The sequence below is a fragment of the Equus caballus genome, chromosome 26, assembly GCF_041296265.1.
Source record: "Equus caballus isolate H_3958 breed thoroughbred chromosome 26, TB-T2T, whole genome shotgun sequence".
Lineage (NCBI taxonomy): Eukaryota > Metazoa > Chordata > Mammalia > Perissodactyla > Equidae > Equus > Equus caballus.
In genome coordinates this window covers 42765611-42787235 of record NC_091709.1, presented here as the reverse complement: position 1 = coordinate 42787235, position 21625 = coordinate 42765611, and the positions used below count along the sequence as shown (strand labels likewise).

The following is a 21625-nucleotide window of genomic DNA, read 5'->3' as shown; positions in this document are numbered from 1 at the left end:
CACATGCTCTCCTGTCTCAGGCAGGACAGGCCCCATGTGTGGCTCCCACAGCACCATGATTGAGTAAAGCACCAAGACATGGATAGCTGTGTCTACACCAGAGGGAAATGTGCAGTCAGGGTGGTGCTTTCAGCGTCAGTAAGGTTCCCATGGAACACACTTTCCTCTCAGTCTGGGCGAACCCCATGATTTCCTGTGTGTCTAGGGGTTTCTGTGCAGGAACCCATCTTACACGTCATAGACTCTGCCTGGCTTTGGACTAGACAATCCTCTAAGAGGAACTCTGCAGTTCATTTCGCAAGGGGGCTAGGAAATGATGCTTTAGCTGTGGGGACTGAAAGAAGGACCCCCCACTGAAGCTCGGAAGCTCTAGCAGAGAAGCACTTCTCCATCTTTGTGAGCAGTCGTGGCTCATGGGATGGCATCCTTTTAAACACTCAGATGGTAGAGCCCCTGCAGCAGCACAGGCGCATAGAAATAATGAGAATCGTTAGCTTTGGGCGCCCCAAATCTCAGTATTCAGATCAGCTTTACGGGGCAAGGAGCAGAGAGAACAAGTTCAGTGGATCCACTTTACAATCCTCTGGTTGTTATCTACAAAGCCTGATAGAGCCCCACCAAAACCCCTCCTTACCCTTGCCCTGCGGACTCCTAACTCCCAGGGAGGTCACTCAAAGCATAGCAGCACTCTGCTCACCCCTACTTCTTATTCAATTAATCATCTGTTAGCAAAAGAACAAGCTGTTTCTAAAAGGGAAATGTGGCACTGAATGGAGTCCTCCATCACAGCCACAAGGAAAACGGAGCCAATGTCAAAGCAGCAACAGAGAAGAGGAGTGGCGGGCAGTAGAAAATATACCTGAGCTGTGTAGCAAGTAGGCTGGGCAGTGAATGCGTCCAGTGTGGCATTTGGTCAGATCACACCATAGTAAAGGGCGTCTGGGAGGACCAGAGACCCCTGCTCCTGTGAAGGTGGATGTTACAGACTGAATGTCTGTGTCCCCCCAAATTCATATGGTGAAGCCCTAACTCCCAATGCCGATGGTATTAGGAGGTGGGGCCTTTGGGAGGTAACTTGCTTTAGATGAGGTCATGAGAGTGGCCCCTCCATGATGGGATTGGTGCCGTTGTAAGAAGAACAAGACACTCCAGCGCTCTGTCTCTCTCCCCACCATCTGCCAACCAGGAAGAGAGCCCTCACCAGGTGCTGAATTTGCCAGCACCTTGATCTGGAACTTCCAGCCTCAAGAATTATGAGAAATAAGTGTCTATTATCTAAGCCGCCCAGTCTATGGTACGGTTGCTACAGCAGCCCAAGCTGCCTAAGACACTGGACATTGCAGATTGAGCAAAGGACCCCACCTCAATGATCTACACTTCGAATTGGAATCAAGTAAAATCTCCTAAACATACCAATCATGGGAATCCTCACCTTAAATACAAATCCTATATAAGCTCTGACCCTAAACTCCTTCTCCCTCTCCAATCTTCCCTTCCAATTACACTAATCTATCTAGGTTAATCTTCAGGGCCCATAAAATTTGTTCATTCAAAGGCACAATGAGAGGACTGCAAGACTTGAGAGTAAATGACCCTGTGAAGTTACAATCAGTCAACTCATGACCTGTGAAAACGCCCACCTCATTAGATGGTCTGTTACTGTCACCTGAGACCGAAACGATCAAAACACAAGGATGGAGCATAAGGAAGACAAGACAAGAAAAAAGAAAGGAGCTAAAAACAGTGGAGAAGAAGAGACAAAATTGTTGTCATTTGCAGATGATAGGATTGTCTACCTGGAAATCCTAAAGAATCCACTGAAAAAGGACCAGATGTTCTGTAGTTCAGTAAGATGAGCAGAGAGAGAGTTAACCACACAGATATAAGTAGTTTTCCTAGATAACAGGAAAACCAGCCAGAGAATGCTTTGGGAAAAGATTTTATTTAGAAAGACTACAAAAACCATGAAATAGCTAGAAATAGAACAAAAAAACCTATGTGAAGAAAACCATAAAACTTTACTGAAAGTCATAAAATGCTATAAAGACAATCACATGAGGGCATCAATTCTTCCCCTACGGTGCCCCAGTTTATTTTTATAAATTTATCTTTAACATAATTCTGCCTGCCTATGGCATTCTATTCTTTTCTTGGATGTCATGGATGTTCTATTCTTGGATGTCTGTAAGACCCAATAATTCTCTTTTTTTAGCTTGTGTGAATGGGTTTCTGCTCATTGCAACCAAACGACTAACCCAACCTAGGCTACCCTTTATCTTTTGTGCGCCCATATATCTTGGATCTCAAATCCTCTTATGAATCAACCTGCATCTCTCTTCAAAAGGGCTTTTGAAGCTTCTTGGAAGAAAAAAATTTGTTGTGTTTTACTTTTAAAAGGCTTTTTGGCAGTTTTAACCCGCCACAATACCAGCTTCTGCCCAGACTGAACATCTTCCCAATAACTGGCTCAGTTCCCATGACGATTAGTTCAGACTCACAAGAAAAGGATCCTGATTGGCTGAGCCCACCTCTTTAGTCAAGTGCCAATCACTGGCCCAACAGTCTGTAGTCAAGAGAAGCAGAGTCCTGTGGAACTCTGGGTTGGGTTGAGTGAAAAAAAAAAAGAGTGCTGGCGATGGAGGCAGTGATCGACTCTTTGCCACATGGGTCTACCATTATTAATGGCTTCCATTTATTATGTACCTACATTGAGCCAGGCACTCATGCATTTTATCTCATTTTAAATTCCTAACATTTTCCCATCCACCTTGCCAAGTGGATTTTATTATCACCTCGATGGTAAGGAAGCCAGCTGCTCAAGGTAGGTAACGTCTCTGCAGTCACTTGACCGACCTATAAGTCAAAGATGAACCCAGTTCCCAATCTCAAGTGTTGGAGTCCTGCCTCCTGGCCTGCCCACGTCTGGGTTGCAGTCACGTCCCCCAGGCTGGGATGTGCTAATAAATTGCACCTCTGAGTCTGCAAAGCTGGGTACCTCCTTCTCCTGGGCCTTGCCCAGACGCTTCTCTACCAACCAGCCACCCACTCTTATTTCCCTAGTAACTCCCATCGTCTTTCCGACTGCTGCTGAGGGGGCAGTTCCTTGGGAAGACCTGAGTCTCCAAGCCTGGATGGGCTGGCTCCCCTCTGTTCGGAGGCACAAATCTTATCGTTTTACCGTGGGTTATCTGAGCCTCTTCCCCACTAGCCTGCCGGGACCTTGATGAGGGATGGCCATATTAATACTAATGAATTAATATATTAATAATTAATGTTAATAATTAATATTAATAAATTAATAAATATGTATGAAACAAAATTGAATTAGTGATGCTCCAACTTGCTGACACCCTGTGCAGCCCCCCTGGGAAAGTTCCCTCCTTTCCTCTTGGATGAACACTACAGCCCGTGGGAATGGAAAGACCCTCCAAAGCCTTCAGCCATAAGCCACTTATTCCCCTGGCTCCGTGAGGCCATGGACTCAACACACTCAATTTCCGTGCAGAGGGGGACACGTTTGGAATCTTCTCTGTGCTGTTAGCTGGAGTTTTACACTCTCATGAATCTACCTGGGAAGTGAAAAATTAAAATTCCTCCCTGTGGCTCCAAGGAAGTGAGATGTACCCTTGTCCTGTGATTGCGATGAGGGAGGTGCATCAGAAGCACTGAGGGGCCTCTCCCCAAACACCACAGCCCTCACGGCACTCTCCTCCTTCTGCATCAATGGGCCGTTACTACTAAAGAGTGCTTCCTGTCCCTTCAGAATGTTGGAGAAGAACCACTCCCTAGGATTTCCTGCTTTGCATGGAGAATCCCCTCTAGGGGGAGCATCTTCACTGTAAAACTAGATTTGATCCCAGATGGGTCAGAGCCCCAGGAGACTGTGCCCGCCGGTCAGAGCCAGACACACCCAGGAAGGGGAGGTCCTGCTTCCTTTATGTGAAATATTCAGAGGATGCGGGAACAATTCGGGTGCTGGGAGGATGCAGAGGGAATTCAACTGAGTTGTGTAAGCTCTTATTTTGTTCCTGACTTTCTCTGCATTGGTCCTTTAGGGATCTCCAAAGAAGACTACGTCAGAGTCCATCTAATTTCTGTGGCATTCGTACCCCCGCGCTCTCAGGAATCTTTCTATGGAGTGTCCCCTCAACCTGCTGGCCTCTTTTCAATGGGGACCACAGGCCGTCAGGAGCTCCAAGGAGCCCTGGCTGGTGGCTAGTGCCAAAGCAATCCTATTTAGTGCTTCTCTAATTAGAAACTCATTAAAGGAACCCCGGAGTTTCTCCCTCGCCCCGCCCCTAACAGCCCCAGAGCAGGGATCTCCTTACACAAGATGACAAACACGTTTTTACATGGAGTTTTTGAGGTAGTTAATCCTCCCAAGCAAGCCAGTCTTTCTCGGTCTGTACCCTCATGATGGCAAACGGGACCTGCCCAAGGAGCAACATGGCCTCCACCCCAGTCATTGCCTTGCATACTGGCTGCTTCCAGCATATTTTACACCCACACCCCTAAGCACACGTGTGTGAGCACATGCACACACTCACACAGAGCACTGTCCCTCCTCTTTCCACCATTCTTCAAGCTCCACCTTGATCCTTGGTTAAGGAGCTGGCAAAGAAAAGAAATTGATGCCCCATGGTGGTACATTGTGCTGTCACTGAGCACCTCGGGATGCTGAAGAAGAGATGCAATTTCCACATCAGTTTCTCACATGGCAAAGCTCAAACAACAGCCAGACTCAGGGGCTGGGGACTCCTGCCACCTGAGCCCCAAGGCAGGCACACACCCAACCCCCTGGCTCTTGACTCCATAGAGCCATTCTCTCCATGTGACAGACCTCTCCCCACTGCTGGCAGAGCGCCTTTGGGGTATGTGAAGCAATTTTCCGGCAAAGTTTGCAGGGAAAGAGGTGTGGTGGGAGAGAACCCAGATAGCTTCTCCAAAATGCAGGTTGCGGTAAATAATCCTAACAGTAGCAAACGACAGTGTGAGGAGTTCATGGGGTGTGGGGAAGACTGGAGAACATGCCTTCCCCCTGAATCCCTGCAGGTGCACAGAACTGCAGGTAAGTGGCAGAACGCCCTCAACAGTGGGGGCGTCCCCTTTGGAGTTCTGAAATGCACCTGCTGAGTACACCTAGGTGACACGCTCCAAACACAGATGCATCTCCTTCCCCCTCCTGTTTTCCTGGATGAGTCATGCTTCGCTGTGAACTTCTAAGTCTTTGGCACCCCAGGATATAAGGCTCTATTCCTATCATAAGAAGAAAATGTATTACCATCACCAGTCGGCAGTTAATACTCTCCAAATGAGACAGTCACGGCTGAGAACGGATCTCTCATTCTCTCCCGAAAAGCTCCTCGCAGAAGGCACCTTGGTTCAGCTCTAACTCTTAAGGGACAAAGAAGAGACAACTGGTGGGCGGTCATCTCTGACAGTCGTAACTTCCAGGATTAATGCAAAGGGAGAGATGAAAGCAGACACTTTAATCACGCATCTTAACTCCGTTTTATTACAACATCAAGGAAAATACTTAGTTGCAGGAGGAATGATACTAGAGGTAAACATAGAGATTAAGCCACTCACAATTGCATTGTCTACACTTTCCTATCAGGCTATAAATATCATGGGCCTCTGTACATGCATTGTGGGACTGCTGTGCATGTGTGTATGGTGTGCAGATGATTTCTTTCTAGGGTGTTATTCTTTTAATTCCTTGACAAACGATGGTGGAATTCGATGTCTTCTGGCAGACTAGGAAGGGGCTATCCCACTAGGACTGGGATCCAGCCTTTTTCTTCTGGAATTTTCTGAACTGAGATTGAATGGCCACCGCTGCACGTTCTGTCTCTGGCGCATCCATGTCGATGTCAAATTCTTCTTGAACTTTCTTCTGCCCATCTGTAGCAAGAAAAACATAAGGCAATCACTGATCTGAGAGCATGAAGGCAGACAGCTGCCGGTCCACCAGGCAGCACACTCTCCACCCCCGGCACAAGACCTAGTTTGCAAGGGAAAGTCCAGGGGAGCGTGTCCTGATGCTCATCAGAGCTCAGAATGTGCTGTTCTCTGGCTGCCCCAACTCGACACCTGCGAGAGTCGGCGAAACTCAAGCACACAGTTTCAACATCTCAGATAGTTTCTGTACACGATTTTCTGTTTCTCAAGGCCATATTTCACATATAGTGTTAATAATTTTAGCTGTGCTGTTACTGTCTCCTGAAAGCAACAATTTAAACAGTGTGGATACAATTTAAATAGTGCTACAGATACAGGCCAAACAGGAGCTGATATTCACAACACCTCTGAGTTAAAGTCTTTGCATTTCTGTGGGTACTTCTATTGCCAATGAGATTTGCTTATTGAATTAGGGCTTTTGTTTTTATCATTGTCAGAAATGGATGACAGCATTTGACCTTCACAGTGAGGCTGAACTTTCACAAGTCTTACATTTTGTTCCAATGAGGTAGGCTTAGCAATTTGTTTGCTAAACCAGGAGGATTTAACTAATTCACACTGTAATGATCATTGAAACAGGATATAAGCCAAAGCAAGTGAAAACATGTGCCCGTTGTCCTTTTGGGCTGTGTACCTTACTGAGTACTGGCCAGCTTCTAGCCAAATACTCAAAATGAATACATGAACAAAATCCTCTAGTCTTAGAAAGGAAGAATCTTCAGAACTCAGTCCCTTGAAAGCTCATCATCAGAATCACCAAAAGCATCTTTTTTAAAACACAGACACAGAGCCCCACTCCAGACTCAGGGATGCTCTTTGCACAGCTGCAGTGGGAGGGGCTCCTGCGAGCAAGGCCAAATTAGATAAATCAGTGTCCCCAGGGTAGGGTCAGGCTGGCCTGCTTTTTTAAAAGGCTCTCAGGTGATTCAAAGATGCAGCCGGAACTGAGATAAAGCTACTTTGTCTACAGATGAAGTGACAAATAAGGCCCTGGAGTTAGCTCAAGGCAGGGGACAGGACCCTCCTCTTGCACCTGGACCCGTAGCCTCCCTGCCACCTGGACTTGCACCTGGAGCCTGGCAGTGTGAGGAGCACAGCCCGTTGGGGACGGGAGAACCAGGGGATTTGAGGCAGGAGAGAAGGCCCCAGCCAGGGAGCAGGGACAAAGCTGTTCCTGACTTCGTCACCAGGCAGCCTGGATTCATCCTTTAACCAAAATGTGGTCCATTCATTCACTTCCTCTCTCAGTGACTTTGGATAACAATGTTCAGGCAGACCCCTAATAAAGAGGGTGAGGACACTAGGATTGCTTATAAGGGAGGTAGGCCTGTTCTCTCCTGCTTGCTGTGTCCTCTCTCTCTCTCTCAGATAGATGATGATGACAGATAGATGATTGATTGATAGATAGATAGATCGATAGATAGATAGATAGATAGACAGGTAGGTAGGTAGGTAGATAGATAGATAAGTAGATAGATGGATAGACAGATAGATAGACGGGTAGATAGATAGATAGAAAGATAGACAGACAGATAGATAGATAGATAGATAGATAGATAGATAGATAGATAGATAGATAGATAGATAGAAAGATAGACAGACAGATAGATAGATAGATAGATAGATAGATAGATAGATAGATAGATGATAATAAGAATATATATACGTATGAATTGGCCCTCATTTCAGACACATCTGGTTGGGTGACATTTCCTTTGCTCGTCCTTGAGCAGGCTCATGTCAATTTTCCTAGAGACTAAACAGTTTCCCCCCAGAGCCCTCCAGTCACACCTCCATCCAGGAGAGGACACTGGCTTTGCAAGCCTTGCTCACTGATCAGTGCGTGACCTAAATCAGTAGAACTGTTTCCCTCTATCCCAGATTTGCTGCAGATGCCCGTAAAAGCAGTGATTTTGAGCGCACCAATGTCCAGGGACTATGGGGCGGGGGGCGCGGTGCAGGCATCTTTTTAACCCATGGGAGCCTAGGTGATCTGGAGAACAAGTGGGATTGTCTCTTACTGCCTCAGGCTCCATTCACATCTTAATCTACACTGCAGGAGCCCTTTCTTCAGGGAATCTGCTAAGGGACAAGACCACTGGGCGGGGGAGTTTCCTGAAGCCCAAGTCAATACTTTAAAAAATGTTTCATTGCTGTGCTCACATGAGCCTGGAACTGGAGAGAAGTATCTAGCAAACCTGAAATTCAAATGGCTCCAGCTCCTGTGCTCACAGCAACAAGCCCGTTCATACAGGTAACATCTGCAGATAAGCAGCAGCTTCAACACTGGGAATTGTCAGAAGATGATTGAGTCCCAAATCCTTCCCCTCCCAAAGGAATCCTTGCATCCACTGCATCCCAGCTACAAAGGGGAAAAAGGAACTCGGATTTAAAAGGAGGTGGGAAATTTCTTTTTTAGATTTAAAACGTTGCTGCGATCTGAAGCTTTTGAAAGGTATGATTCATCTTCTCCCTTTTCTAATAATGGAAGAAAACAGCAATATTATTTTTGACAAATGATAAATGAAGGTGCAGAAAATTATGCATATTTAGGGAATATGTAACGAGGCCATGAGGACTGGTCATAAACATGAATTTCACAATTATACCTTAAACTAATATCTTCAGCCAAAAATGATTTATAGATTCCTCTCTCATTTGAAAAATAGTACAGTCTTTAAGCAAAAACCACTAATATTCCAGGAGTTGTTACTTTCTGTTTACTTTGTAGAGTCAAGCATTTCTTGGAGGAGGTCTGTCATTGTCACTCCTTCCACTGAGAGGGGCAGAATGTGTAAGGCAGAGGACAGGGACTGGGATGGTGGCAGAGAAGGGACCACTAGTTAAGCCGGGTGGCACAGGGTTCAGTTCCAATGATGTAAAGGCCTGGACATGGCTCCATGTGGTCCTACGACCTAGAAAGCACACCCTGAACACCCCAGACTCAGCAGGAGTGAAGGGATGATGGAGGAGGGCATTGGAGGGACCACAGCCGGATACCCAGCCCCCAGAGCCACTCTGCAGAGCCTCAGGCCCTGCAGAAATCCAAGTCCTCGAGTGCCTGCCAAGGCTCCCCTCCTGTGATGCAGGGGATGGTGACAACAGCCAGAAGCAGGGTGGCCATGCAAAAGCATCCCTTCCCAGTCACTCCAGGGCAGAGGCAGGGTGCTCACAGCACTAGGGGCCCTTTCTGCTGCTGAAACACAGAGAGAGGACCTTGGCCACATCTGCGGGGGGCAGGAAGGGCCCTGGGAGAGTGTGCTGCCTACAGTATGCACCTCGTCCCCTCACCCCGCATTCTGGTTCTTCATGGGCCATCACTACCTCACTCTCCTTCCTTCTCTCCTCCCTGGTCTGTGGTCTGTCCCCCGACTCCAGTGCGAGCTCCATGAGAGCGGGGACTTCACCTGTCTTGTGCCAGCAGCTCACACGGGGCCTGACACGCAGCGGGTGTTCAGTTAGTAACTGTTGATTGCAAGTGAGTCCGTTAATTAATAGGATCGGCAGCTGTCCAGTGCATGCCTTTGTCTGGAGGACTAAACCAAGTCAGGCACCCTCAGTGGTAACCACTTCCTATCCATGTGGGCAGGATTCCTCACTCCCATTTCCACCACCAGGCCTCTAAAGGTGGAGGCTGGGAGGTGCCAATGCTAAGCCTCTGCGGGGCCGGCTGAGGGGCACCATCCACTGACGACACGGTGAAGAAGATGGGAGGTTTCTCTCCTAGATGGAGAACGCAGCCACACAGGAACCACATAAGGAAGTGCTGTTTCATGGGGGAGGGACTCAGGAAACAGTCAGGGTTTCCAGGGTGCACACATTCAGATACGCAGCCCTCACGGGAGAAGGGAATTGGTGAGGCACAGGTGTGACCCAGATGGGCCCTGGGTGAACACACAGGCAGCCCCGTCCAAGCGGCCGGGCACCAGCTCCCAAGAAACCCCCACTGATGGTGGGTTCTCATGCCAGGGAGCTCTGGGGGGGCTTTAAGCCCCTCCTCACCAGCCTAGAACAGTGCCTGCTACCAGCACCTGGCCAGAGAATAAACACAGGCAGGCCTCTCATCAGGCTGACAGGCCCCTCCAGCCTCCTCGGGGATGGGGCTGGCTCCCTCCAATCCTCAGACCCTCCCACCGCAGATGAGGCAGCCAGCAGAGGCAAGGGGTGTCCGATTTGCAGGTGTCTCCAGCTGCTCTGTGACTTGGGAAGGTTCATGGCTTCTCTGAGTCTCATTTGCTCATCTAGAAAATGGAGAAGTAAAACCATTGTTTAAAAGCCTGCTCCCCCTAGGTCCAGTGTTATGTGCAGATCAAGGCCATGTTGTAAAGTCAACCACAGGCCCAAGGGTGTTGAGCAGAGCATCTGGAGCTGCACAGTGAGTGGAGGGGTCGTGGGCAGTCACAGGGTCCCCAGGCTCAGGGCCCTGAGTCTGCTCAGTGGTGAAACTCACAGATGCCTGGGCCCTAATAGGGAGGGGAAGGGAATGCTTTCCAGCCATCCAGGCTTTGGGCCCTCCCCAGCCTCTTGCGCGGCAGGTGCCATTTGTTGGGCTGTGAGAGGATGGCCCCTTTTCAGCAGCACAAGGTGTAGAGATGATGTCTGAAGACCAGGCAGCCCATGACCCAAAGGTCCTGTGACTGTAAACCTGGGACAGTGCAGAAGGGGGTGGACCCAGTCCCCATAGCCAGGAGGCACTGAAGGTACCAGGCCCTCTGCACAGCTCCTCTGTCAGGAGGAACGGAAGATCTAAAGGAGCAGTGCAGGGGGACCGCGTGCCATCTTATTTCCAGATTGCCATGCAGCCATTGCCTTCATCCTTCTACTTGTTGCTTCGTAGAGATGTCTGCAGGCTTACATCTGGGCTGAATGGGCTCAACCTGACATTTTTATTCACTGTCTGAAGTGAGCAAATGCATTGGCCACCCAGTTCCGGAAGACGCTTTTCGTCAGTCTGAGCAAGCAGTATCTCACCAGAACACTTTGTAAACTGCCCAGTACTGCACCGTCGTTATTCTGCGTATCTGTCCAGGGTTCTGGAATTTTATGTTTTCTGTGTGTCCCTCTGTGTAGAAATTCCCAAGTTGACCAGGAGAATGGTCAAGAGGTTATTCACAGTAATCACTGGTTTAATGGAAAAAGATGGCGACTGCCAGCTCCCCTGTTGACTGAGAGGAACCATGACTTTCTGACTGTAGGTGTGAGGAGAGGGATCCCCCACAAGCCCTTCTGACTTCTCCCACACTCCGCCAGGTCTGTTACCTGGAAAACCTCATCTCAAAGATGCAGAGCAGTCAGAGGAAGTGAGGATCAAAGTCTATCAGGCTGGCAGTTGACGTTATCTGTTCAATTATCTATCCACCTATCCACTATCCTCCTATCTACGTATCCATCTGTCTTCTCTCCCCACTCCTCTCTCTCTCTCAGAACAAAGAGCACAGCTGCAAAATGACCCCAAGGAATTAGGCTTTTCTCCCTTGGCAGAAACTTTACCAAACACCCAAGACATGACACAGAGGGCTGCCAAGGGCCCAAGCATAATGGAGAAATGCTGCATCCCCGGGCTCAGGCTGGCTCATGACTCAGTACTGCCATGGTCTCCCCACTAGGAAGGAACCCAGTCTGATTCAGATTTATACTTCACACTAGTGTAGATATTTCTTTGCTATTTCCCTGAAATATTGCCGTTTCCTTGCAGAGACTGAGACAGGAAGTGGCCCTGCTATTTTGCATTTTATTATGTCATAAGAGAAACATTCAGGTGGCCCTTTTAAAGATGGCATTGTAACAAGAGCCGTTCTTTATGGAGCACTACATAGACCTCCCTCATAGACGTTAAGTGGACTTTCTTTTACAGATCATTTGATGGTAAAGGTAAAATAGAGAATCATAAATATAAAAGGAAGAAACTACTTCCAGTTGAAGACAATTGCAAATGAATGTGACAAGTCTCTGATATGGTCATGAAAACCCATCAAATGGGAAAAGGCTTTGGCATACTAAAATCCCATTTGCGTTTATCTATTCTCATAAACACGCAGTCTAGTGGTTGTCAAATCATCCTACAGCCCATCAACAGATTCTATTGAGCACTTGCATTAGTCGTCTCGGGCTGCCACGGCAAAGTACCACAGGCTGGGTGCCTTAAACTACAGAAGTTTGTCTTCTCACCGTTCTGGAGGCTGGAAGTCTGAGATGAAGATGTCAGCAGGTGTGGTTTCTCCTGAGGCCTCCCTTCTTGACTCACAGGTGGCTGCTTTCCCCCTGTATCCTCTCTGTGTCTCCCTTGTTACAAGGACATCAGTCAGCCCACTCTAACGACTTCATTTTAACCCAATCACCTCTTTAAAGGCCCTATCTCCAAATAGAGTCACATTATAAGGGACTGGGGGGGTCAGGGTTTCAGCATTTGAATTTGGGGAGGGACCCTATTCGGCCCATAACAGCACCTAATTTAACTCTGGGGCTCTCTAGGTTTTTTTTATTTTTTTTTTTTTTTAGAAAAGCGTTCCCGGAAACATAGTTTCTGGCTTCTCTTTTTTTTTTTTTTTAAAGATTTTATTTTTTCCTTTTTCTCCCCAAAGCCCCCCAGTACATAGTTGTGTATTCTTCGTTGTGGGTTCTTCTAGTTGTGGCATGTGGGATGCTGCCTCAGCGTGGTCTGATGAGCAGGGCCATGTCCGCGCCCAGGATTCGAACTAACGAAACACTGGGCCGCCTGCAGCGGAGCGCGCGAACGTAACCACTCGGCCACGGGGCCAGCCCCATGGGGCTCTCTAGGTTTTAAAGTAGCTTTGTAGTCTGTGCTGGTTTGACTTCTGCCACTGCTTATGAGAGCTACAGGAAGCGCTCATTGTCCCCATTATACACAGGCACAGAGACGATCTACCTCGTCCAAGATCACCTGGTGAGTCCTAGCCAACCAACGGCGGATGCAGAATCCAGGTCTTGCTCCAAGTCCTGTTTTTATTCTGCAGCGCTGCATTACTTTCAGCTCCTTAGACTCAGACCAAGATGACAGCCTTCATATGGACCAGTCAGTGCTGCTAAAAAACCTTAAATGGCCCGAGTCTGAATATATGACACAGCCAACCAGTGTGCAAAATCTGCTTGTTTACCAGCCCGTCCAGGAGAATGTATACCAAATTCTGGAAATGGTCTGGAGTGCCCAGCACGGCCCCATCACTGTTCTACGGGCTAGGAGAGAGCAGAGTGCAAGCCCACGCCTCTGTTCTCCTGGGGAAAACAGAAAATAAGAAGGTAAATGCACAATAAGTAATGGAATTTCAGAAATTCCAAAAGCAGAATGCTGAGCAGGAGAGCATGCATGCATGCATTAAGGAGTCAGGTTAGGCCTCCAGGAAGGACACAGGTGGGGAGATGAGGCCAGGACCACCTGCACAGAGGAGGGGCAGCAGGCATTCTTGGTTGACAAGAAACAACGCTTTTTGAAAAATTATTCTTCATCTGTGCATTCACAATCTAAGAGGCAGACATCAAATAATTAGCATAATGCTCTAGAAATTAAAAGACATGTAGTCAGTCAGGGCATAAGAGAGCTATTCGTGGATTCTGAACAGCCCGAGAAATGATGAAGTTTGAAACCTAGCATCACTCCAAAACAACCCCCACGCTTGATCAAAGGAACTTTTAAATATATTTGTTTCTGAGTTTCTGATGACGTAAAGTCGTTGCCTAGAGATACTGGCAATAACTCATGAACAGAGGAGCACGCTTGCGCACGCATGCACACACATACACATACAGGTAAAGGCTTTTGTTTATGTATTTAAGACTCTCCATATTTTAAGATTTATTTTATAGAAACAAATTACCTCCTAAGGCCTAATCCTGTGGATCAGAAATTTGCGCGTAAGCGGTAAATTGGGATATAATTGTCCTGAGTAGGAGTTTGCCTTGATTTGGAGGCACAGCGCAGATCATACTACAAAAGGACCTAAATTTTAGCACGCCATAAGAAATAACAGTCATTTAACTTAAGTATGCCTTGCAAATGGGGTATTATGATGCCAAGGTCCTCAGAATGTCCTACCTTCTTTCAAAGTACCCTATTAACTTGGAAAGAATTAACATCTGTCAGTTGTATTGCCCTTGATACTGAATTGACACAGAGCCCTTGGCTCCAGGAGCCTCTCAGCTGGCTATCCGCCCTTTCCCGCACCAGGCCACCCCCTGGCCAAGGAGACCCAGCATGGCCTCCTTCATAAGGATCTAAACCCAGGCCCTCGAGGCAAGGAAAGCGAAGACAAGTAAGAAAGCAAATGAGAATTGGAAATTTTATCTCTTAAGCCTCAAATGGGATCAAAATCTACCCAGAGAAGAATGCATCTAATGTTAGGGAAAGGTCAATTCCTCCCAAGAAAAAAATATAGTAAAAATGAATTTGTATATCTAGTTCATAAAAATGCTGGCACAGAGCATCCATTTCATAAAATGCCAATAAAAAGCAAAGACAACTTAAAAAGCTGGAAATGAAGCATGAAGAGATGACAAGATCCTTCAGCCAGTGGTTCCTGAGTCAAAACAGCCCCCCTGTTGCCCGGCGGGAGCACGGGATTCAGCAAGCCTTGCTCCTGCCCGCTGGCTCGGGGTTTATTGAACGGGGCTGCTGGTGCGGAGAATTGCAATTTTCCAGGTCTTTGCTAAGCAGCGGAGATTAACGAGCAGGGTCAGGGATTAACAGCACCAGGCAAGGGGCTTTCTGCATCTATTGTCTTCTCACAGCAAATGAAAACACAATTCCCATTTCTCCTAACTTTCCATTTACCACGTTAGCATCTGCTTTGGTACGAACAGCTTTTTCCAAGAGAGAGACATTCTCTTTTGTCCTGAAATGGAGGCATTCTGAAGCCCGCAGTCTCCTCGATTCAGATCGGGCTGTGGTCAGTGCCAAGCCTGGCTTGGTCAGCTGAAAATGAGAGCTTACTCCAGCTCCTCGGGGTCCTCTGTTTCCTGTTATCCCATTTCTCTGGTCCCTACCTATATGCACTTTACTTGTATAAAATGACTACCCAGCTGGGGCATTTAGATAATAAATGATTATCCCACAAATGTGGGGATTGATGGAAAAGAATGAGCACAGATGAGATCAAATTTCCCCCCAAAATTTATTAAGCCTAGGAAGAGAACCAAAAAAGAAGATATAAATATCATTGAAAAAAATAATTTTTCTATTGGAGGCCAAATTGGTCCCTGGTTGTATGAGCCTGCTAGGGCTGCCTTAACAAAACAGCATAGGGTGCGGGCCTTAAACAACAGACATTTATTTCCTCACTGTCCTGGAGGTTTTACAGCCAAGAGCAAGACGTCAGCAGGGTTGGTTCCTCCGAGGCCTCTCTCCCTAGCGTGTCGACAGCCGTCATCTCCCTGTGTCCTCACACAGTCATCCCTCTGTGTGTGCCTGTGTCCTGATCTCTTCTTACAAGGACATCAGTCATCTTGGCTTAGGGCCCACCCTAAAGACCTCCTTTTACCTTAATTACCTCTTTAAAGGCCCTATCTTCACATACATTCTGAAGGACTAGGGGTTAGGGTTTCAATATATGAATTTAAGGGGGGTACACAATTCAATCCATGACACTTGTCAAAATGCCTACATCTTCCAGGAAAAAAAAAAAAGAAAGACAGGCAGATGAGGTATGATCAGAATCAGCTTCAAAAGGAAGGCTCAAATTCAAGCTATGGCTGATTGAGTGTGGTCAGATTTGCTTTTCTGAGGTTCAAATCCTCCCGTGTTTGAAATGGGGATGATAAGGAATCAAGGCTTGGTTCTCTCTCAAGATGCTTAGAGAGACCAGCAGAGAACATGCACCGGCCGGCTTTGTAATGTGTAAAGAGCAATTACAAATCAAGGATTAATATCTGAGCTCATGATGCACAGACTGACTCACCCAAGACCCTCTCCTTCCAGCTCCTTCCTCCACCACCGATGCTGAGAAGCTGGACAAACCCATTCCCAGATGTCCTGGGAGCGGAATTCAGTGGCAGCCCAGGCTGAGGGTCAGCCAGGAGGGGGCACTGTGGCAGGATCTGAGAAGGCAGAAGGGAGTGCCAAGGCTGGCAAGCACACACAGGAAGATCCACCTCTGCCAAGCACGGAGGCAGAGGCATTGGGTCTCTGGGGCAGCCACAGGGACAGCCGCTGTGCCATGTGCCAGGAGGCAGTAGCAGCCGCGGAGCTTCTGCTGGAAAGACCTGCCGTGTGGTTGAGCGCTTCTCATGCGCTCTTCCTGGCCCTGCACGGTCCAGGCTGGGTTCTCTGCCTCCCAGAAATTCTGTAAGGCACAGACACCCTGTAATAAATCCCTTTCTACTGAACCTAGCAAGAGTGGATTCTGTTGTCTGGGCCACCACGTCCCACAGGCACGCCTAATTTACAGGGGGCTGGAGGAAGAGAGGGATGTCACATAAGGAAAGGGATGTCCCCATGAGTTTAGGGATCAGACAGCAGGCTTTCATTTTATTTGCATAGAAAATTCTTTAGTTCTTGCTGGAGAATAAGTTGAAGGAAAGTAGATAAATAAGAACCCTATCAGAAGCGAGAATCACATCCCAAATGTTTCTTTCTTCTTCTGAGCACATGGAAAGAATGAAAATTCCATGGCTTTATCCCTACCCCACCCCACCCTTAACTATACACTTTTTCTTCTGCTATATATATGGCTGTTAAATGTCTGACATGGATGGTCATTTTTCATAGCGCTTAATGCTTTAAAAATCTCCATTTTTTCACAGAAATGATTCCTGCATATTTGGTAACCTTCGCCAGCCATCATATGATCTTTTTCTTCTCGTGGCGCATCAGCTTCTCCCTCCACACCCTTCTCCTTCCAACGTTTGAAAGTATGTAGCTTTCCAAGGGCTTGAAAATATAGGAAACAAACATAAGCAACACACAGCTCCTCCTTGGCGGGAGTTTTCCCTAATCAAGTTTTAGCCAACTCCCTTCATTCTGCTCCAGGTCCATTTTTTTCTTCCTTTCAGAATTTGCAATAATTTGAGTTTTTTCCTTTCTTTTATGTTACTCGGTTTTACTATTTCAGAAGGGTGGAAACTTCTTGAACTCCCTTTCGCATCTAGCTTCTAAACTTCAAACTAACAATTTTAAAGGATTAAACTCTGAAATTTTCACCACCATAGAGAATTTTGTAAAATTGCCCAGTTTTAAATAGAAAGAAAAGTCCAATGCAATCATAATTACAGGACATCTTCAAGGAACCTCCAAGGAGGAGATTCGCCTAATTAATATAGAAAACCTGACTTGCACTCATTGAGTTTCTAGCTCCCCACCCCCATCATTCTAGACAGTCTGACTTTAAAGGGGAAAAGTAACAGCTCAGGCAAATGGAAGGTGTCCCAAGACTCAGTGCAGAAGGAGGAGAAAGACCAAAGGGCAGACAAGCCCTGGGCTCTATGGGGTGAATAATCAAGCTTCGAGAACGACTTGGAAGGCAAACAGCAGCGTGGATTGCAAAATCATTACATGCACGCCAGGAAGGGACCAGAGCTCTTTGCAGACTTTGGGGCTGCAGGCTTCTCCTCCTTCCCTGCTCTCTGTGGTGCTGCCTGATTAAAGATGCCTCTCTCCAGCCGTGTGCCAGCGTCCAGCTTCAGCTGGGCAGATGTTTCTGCATTCTTCCTGGAGCCCCGCCAGCAGCTAAGCCGAGGGGCTGTGTTATCTCACCGGGCACATTCCCACTCTGGCTTTTCAGCCCTGTGCCTTTAATCCAGACGGACAGGCATTTTCATTTGTGGATTTTCAAGGATTACAAGCTTTCTTAGATGCACAAGACTATTGGGCAGATGCGTCTGCTGTGTATACAGAATTTGACTTTCGGCGTAAATCTTTGAGTGATGCCTTGAAAGGGGGTCTGTGAAGCAAAGCCAGAGCCAGATCCCACTGCAGCTGGGCTGACTAATGCCCGTTACTGCTCAAAATCTCAAACTCGAGGCTGCCACCAACCTCGATTCCCCATCTAGCCCTGCATCATGTGCTTCTCTGCGTTCTCACACTTTTTATGTGCAACAAGAAAAAGAGGGGCAGAAATAGACAAGACTACATTCATCCTTGACTTCCCATACTTTAAAATACCCTTCAAACGTTCCCAATATGAGCAAGCGTTGCGTGTCGGAATGTCCTAAGGATGGGGATGGGTTCTGCACAGAGCTACGTGCCGCTGTTCGCAAATGTGTACTTATGCATAAACAAAGATGTGCATTGGGTTCCAGGAACTGCCAGCCTGTGGATTTAAACTTCATGCACTCTGCTTTCCTGATCCCACAGCCTCAGTCTTCCATATCCTTCTGGTATGTTTGAGGCAAAGACACATGGCTTCCACTTGCTTTTTTTAAATGACACTATCTTAAGAGCTCATGGCCAAGGACTTGCTGGTTTGTTGGAAATAGCTTTTTAGAGGCAAGGCATTTGAAACTTTGGGTTTTATTATTCTACTCATCAGGAAGATGGTTTCACATATTTGTAAAAAGAGAATAAAATCAAATACCCAAGAAGGAATAAAGTTATGTGCTTTCTGGACTATGTAGCTGGGCCACATAGAAAGCCCCAGACCCAGAAGGACTAGCTAACATTAGAGTTCCAGTTTTAGTTTTAAGAATCATTTAATAATAATGTTAGGACAACTAATCCCAGCAAGAAATGGAACAAGAAGTGCTTTCTCAGGTAGTGGAAAGATCCTGATGCTCCAGCCGTCACTCCTACTGGTTCAGTGGGTGAATACCTGGGGAGAATCCAGATGTGGGCTGTGCTTGGTTCAATGAATCATCACTACTGTCTAACCAGGGCCTTTTATGTGACACTGTGACAAGACAGCAAGTCCCCTGCCCTTTGTGCAGGCCATCAAAGCACCCCTCTTCTGGAAGTTCTTACAGACCAAAAATAAAGCAGGGTGTATTTATGTCAAGAATTCCAAAAACAGAGAAATTTCCAGTGTCAAGCAACGTGACCCAAAATTATTCAGTTTTGAAATAGTTTTAAAAACACACACACACACACAGAATGTTTCAAAGAACCAGCGCTGAAATATCACCCCTTGGAGGATTTTAATTATCAACAGAGACAGTAGAAGAATTTCTGTGTAGATCAAAAAGTTAGACAGTGATAAAATATCCATTTTTGGTTGCTGTAACTCAAGAGAGCATTAATAGAGACTGATGTCAAGAAAGTGATGGGGAAACCAATTTAGATAGAATGTTACAAAAAAAAAATGTCTAACATCAGTCTATTAGAGAATGGAAGCGTTCCCCGGAGTGGTGGCGTCTGACCTTTCGCTAAAGCCATTTTAAGCTGAACTGAGGAAATATACACCAGAGGGTTATATTTTGCCCGCTGTGAATGACCAGGATGACCTAGGAGGCTAATTCCAGCCCAGATATGTAATTGGCAAGATTTTATGGTTTTGTTCAACTTTGAGATGTGTGAACCGAATACGGCTGAACATCTTATCTGCAGGTAGTGCACAATGCCTTCTGAGACGCTGTTCAAGCCTTCCACCCACTAATCTGGCCCATAATTTCAAAATTGTACTTCAACTCCTCTGTGCATTGCCATAATTTAAGGTGTTATGGGCTGGATTTATAGAAAATGCAAATGAGACATTTTCAAGAAATAACTGTAAGTCAAGATTCAATTGCCGTGGGGCTGGAGAGGGTACACATGGGCAAACTCACACACAATTCCAATCATGCATGGTACCAGCTGGCGTTTCCTAGGCCCACAAGTGAAATGGTCATAAAGTTTCAAAATAAGATTGGAGCACCTTCTGGCTGCAGAATTGCAGTAACAATTTAATTTCAGGGGTGAGGGAGAGCGGACAGCAGCCTCTTTATGCATGCAGGTGTGCCCATTTCAGCCTGGGAGGCCAACCACCCCTTTTGTGTTCCTGTGATGAGTAGGGTCTACACCTGTCCTTGCCTGGAGGGCAGCCACTGGCCGGGCAGCCTCATTGCAAAATTGAACGCATGCCATGGAAAAGTCCAGGAGGATAAGCCCTCTTTCCATGTTCAGCAGTCAGCTAGTTGGAAACACAATTTGTCCAGATACAAATTGGATGAATTTTCCCATTTTCACCCATTTTGTTGAAATTGTTATATTACTTGTTATCACATGCTCAAAGCTGGTGAAATCCTATTCAGATTCTGTCCATTGTACCTTCTTTCCCCTCTACTGCCTCCACCAAGAAATAGCGTCATATTTCTCCTTTGGACTCACAGGCAATATTCCCTTGATGTGGGCAGGAAATAAAATCAAAAGAAGTCAAATACTCTATAGTGTCCCAGGAAAGAGACAGCCACAGAATCACAAAGTGTCAAAATTAGACCAGAGCCTGAAGACGACATCGTCCCGCAATGAGGAATTGGGACCCAAAGAGATGGAACGATCCACGGTGGGTGAACCGCCAGCAAACAGCCAAACCACACAACCGCAGGAACAAGAACCTTTGGGGATGCACCCTCCCCTATCTTCATGAGCAAGTTGAGAATCAGACCTGGTTTTCTTGCCAGACTACGCAGCGGAGCAGACTCAGCGCTGCCACAATCAGAGGAAACAGCTAAAAGGTAAAGAACCCAAAATCCATCACTCAAGTGCCCAAGCACCTCAGAGGGGGCTGCATGGAGTCAGCAAACCCATGGATGAACACAGCAAAAGTTTGACACTAAACCTTTCTCTGTTTTCTTCTGAAAATCCTAGGAAACAATTATGGAGGGCAACCACCTGGGAGTTCAGAGCACTTATCGTGGCCAGAAAATGCATTATGATCTACAACCGGCATCTTCAAGGGCCATTTCTGACCACCCAGCCCATTTTTACAGCACACTATAAAAACGCATCCTTTATGGACTGGTGGGAAATTGAATTTTGCTGAGCACACATCAATTCAAACTGCCAAAAGGTTCATGTTTGCATTGAAAACTCCAACACCCCAAAATCTAAGAAAGGTTGGAGGCGAGAAGACCTATCCTCTCATTGTGATGAGCACCATTAGCAACTCTGTGCCGTGGAAAATGAGTTCTGCCATGTACAGAGGTCCAGCCCATTGCACTTGGGTCTGTGAGCTGATTGTGATGGAAGGGGTGTGAATTACTCCCCTCACTTCAGCCCCTAGCCATGAAAGCATCTCTCTGACATCTGAGCAGATTTTGCTTTCTAAATGAACGCAGGAGCACGGTTCAATTTTCAATTATCGTCAGGGTCTGGATGGAGGAACGGTAGAGAGAGAAGAATGTGCTTGAGAAATATTGAAGAAGCCACTTGCCAAGCACAAAAATAGCAGCTAGCTTCCATTTAGCATCATCATAAATTACTGGAAGGAGCATTCTCATAAACCTTGTGAAGGAGGCCATATCGCTGTCTCCCCATTTCTCCCTCCGCCCCTATCCCTCATCTGGGGCTATCAAATCAATGCACATTTCAGCTGATCAATGGTTGACTCGATTCCAGATCCCAACAGGACAAAGGAAAGTAGCACCCTGATCAGGACGACTGTGCTAAGGACCCAAAGGAATCCCAGAGGGTTGATTAGGAGCATCTGCTATTAGTTAGGTTTTTGGGAAGAAGTGGGTAGCCTTCAAGGAAAATATAATTTTTTAAATGTCTTATTAAACTAAATCTAGTAAGATGCACATAGCT

General features: G+C 46.7%; 1 protein-coding gene across 1 annotated transcript in view; it reads right to left on the bottom strand.

Moving 5' to 3' along the window:
* Positions 1-5487: 5487 nt before the first annotated feature.
* Positions 5488-21625, bottom strand: part of PCP4 (Purkinje cell protein 4) — a 54292-nt gene continuing 38154 nt past the window's right edge. Inside the window, exon 3 of the mRNA XM_005606157.4 lies at positions 5488-5904. Within this exon, the coding sequence (XP_005606214.1) occupies positions 5777-5904 (128 nt within the window). The 3' untranslated portion in view covers positions 5488-5776. The remainder of the gene's footprint in view (positions 5905-21625) is intronic.